This window comes from Rhamphochromis sp. 'chilingali', assembly GCF_963969265.1.
Source record: "Rhamphochromis sp. 'chilingali' genome assembly, chromosome: 4".
NCBI classification, from domain to species: Eukaryota; Metazoa; Chordata; class Actinopteri; order Cichliformes; family Cichlidae; genus Rhamphochromis; species Rhamphochromis sp. 'chilingali'.
Genome location: NC_137948.1, coordinates 990,001 through 992,500, shown reverse-complemented (window position 1 = coordinate 992,500; position 2,500 = coordinate 990,001). Strand labels below are relative to the sequence as shown.

The 2,500-nt window shown below is 51.0% G+C and overlaps 1 protein-coding gene across 4 annotated transcripts in view; it reads right to left on the bottom strand.

Annotated features, from left to right (window-relative positions):
- meis1a (Meis homeobox 1 a) overlaps nt 1-2,500 on the bottom strand; it is a 30,334-nt gene that overhangs the window by 20,930 nt on the left and 6,904 nt on the right. For 3 of the 4 annotated variants that reach the window (XM_080879187.1, XM_080879184.1, XM_080879185.1), the window contains exons 5-7: nt 2,316-2,366; nt 1,988-2,134; nt 1,087-1,201 (exon numbers count right to left, since the gene is read on the bottom strand). In XM_080879187.1, coding sequence (XP_080735313.1) covers nt 1,087-1,201; nt 1,988-2,134; nt 2,316-2,366 — 313 coding nt within the window. The remainder of the gene's footprint in view (nt 1-1,086; nt 1,202-1,987; nt 2,135-2,315; nt 2,367-2,500) is intronic. The other variant, XM_080879186.1, reaches the window with a different exon arrangement.

The following is a 2,500-nucleotide window of genomic DNA, read 5'->3' as shown; positions in this document are numbered from 1 at the left end:
CAGTGACTCCTCCCATCCAGTAACTTCCAAAGCTGAGTTACTGCTCAGGTGAGGCAGGAAACATGCAAATGTTTGATTTGCAAACGAGCTGATTTTCAGCTCCGTCTGTCAGCCGGCACCACCTGCTTCACAGGTGTGTCTCAGAAGGCTGCTCCTCCCAGAGTCAGGGATGCTTAATGTGTCCCACAAACAGGCATCCAGAAAGCTCATGCAAATATGGCTACAACCAATCAGCAACCAGATCTGACAGGAGGGGATAAAAACGAACATCAAGCCGACAGAACGGCAAACGTTTGGTTTGAAGTAAAGAAAAGAGTGTTTGTCGTCTTCTGCTCAGGCAAATGATGAGAAATGAAAGTGACGCGTGTTCAGCATAAATCCATAAAAACCACCATCATGAGCAGGCAACCACATGGCATACAGCGGGACAGCAGCCGGCCGGGGTCCGACCTGCGGCCCGTCGACCGGCAGCCCTTTGCCTCATGTCTCCCTCTCCGCTCCATCTACAGCGTCTGTGTCCAATAAAGTCCAGAAAATGAATAAATCTCTGCACAGCCCAACACGACGTCACGTTAACCTCACAGATGACTTTAGAATGAGACGTGAGAGAGAAGCTGAGCAAAGCTTTTAAAAATCCCACCCCCGCCAAGATGTGGACTGGAGGTCAGAGCTGCGGGTGGACTGTGGCGGTGCTAACGTGTAAACGTAGGCGTGGACAGAGAAACTACGGGGCCCGCTCCAGCTGGACCGAGACCAGCGGCTCGAAGCCAGAGCTCCTGGAGCCCAGTCAGCCTGTGACACCAGGATCATTTATTTCTACTCTGAGTTTCAAAACACCTCCAACTGCAAAGAACCGCGGTTTGTACTTTACTGTCAGGTTAAATGTCCCAGAAGAGCGCTTTTCTTCAATCTACAGCCACTCCTGAGGCGGAGCAGCCTCAGTGACATCATGAGGGGGAGGAGCTGGAGTGCAAGTGGGTTGTAAAAGAGCTTGCAGAGACGTGTTTGAACGCTACGCTCAGTTTGAGTTTTTTCAGGAATAAACAGAGTCTGACAGCAGGGTTTGTCTTTGGTCTCCACGTGTACCTGGCTCGCTGCTGTTGTCGCCGCTGTGAGACGCGAGTCCTCCGCTGGCCGGTCCCGGCGTCCCAGCCGACCTGATCGATGCCAAGTCGTTGTGATCTGTGCTCCACGAAACCTGCTGAAACAAAAATGGTAAATGGCCTGTATTTGTGTAGCGCTTTACTAACTTACTTAGTCCCTAAGGACCCCAAAGCGCTTCACACAACCAGTCATCCACACATTCACACACTGGTGATGGCAGCTACATTGTAGCCACAGCCACCCTGGGGCGCACTGACAGAGGCCAGGCTGCCGGACACTGGCGCCACCGGGCCCTCTGACCACCACCAGTAGGCAACGGGGGAAGAGACTGTCGGAGCCGGGGCTCGAACCGGCAACCTCCCGATTACAAGACGAACCGCCCACTCTTGAGCCACGATCGCCCCTAACAACAAACATTCATCAGGTCTGTTTCCAACTGGATCCGACGCTCCCGCAAACGCCTTCACCTCTGCCAGCGATGCTAGCGTCCGGTCTGGAAAGATGAGCAGCTTCCATTAGTAGCTGCTGCTTTAACACGCACTCATCGTGATTAAGATATTTCACGCCGTCAGGTTTGTGCGAGGGTTTAAGACTCAGAGTAACGGGAAGCCTGGACTATTTATACACACAGAGGACTGAACACAGAGAAGAAAACCAGCAAAAACTATTCAAGTGAAAGCTTAAAAAAGGCTGAAACATGGAAGTACTAAAACATACTAAACATGAACATGACTCTGGGAAACAGGAAGGATCAAACAGTCCTGTTATGCGTCCATAACAGGACGTACAGGAGCGTTTCTGACTCCACCCTAAACTCTACATGAGCTACAACAAAATCAGAGAAGACGATGTATTTTGTGCCTCACGAGTTGAGTGAGCTCACCCGATCCACGAGGTTCCCCGACGACCTGACAAAGTCCTCGCCGTCTGACTTGTTTCCGTCTCTGTTGTCTATAACCAGGTCGATCGGCATTTTGCCTTTCAGACAGCTGATGTATCGATGGCAGAAGTTATCGCAGAGCTCGTGAACCTGGAAATAAGATGCAGAGGCGGGCCTGACGTGGAGATACTTTCACCACCAAAGAACCACAATAAGCAAACAAAATCGGTAAAGTTGAAATCAAACACAGTGACGACGGCGCCGTGCTCAGGATTAAGCCGGGATTAGCGGCACGCTGTAATCGCAGCAGATGTTGGTTAGTTGGACTGACCTTCTCCAGCTCCAGGAGGTGGAAACGCAGCACCTGGATTGCCTGAATCATCTGTGAGAAACACAAATCCATAAATGCACACATACAGAACATACACACTGCACCGCTGCTCTCCTGTACTGTCAGATACATGACATGAAATCCCAGATGTTCCAGCATGATCCCATTACCTTTGAAGTGCTGGT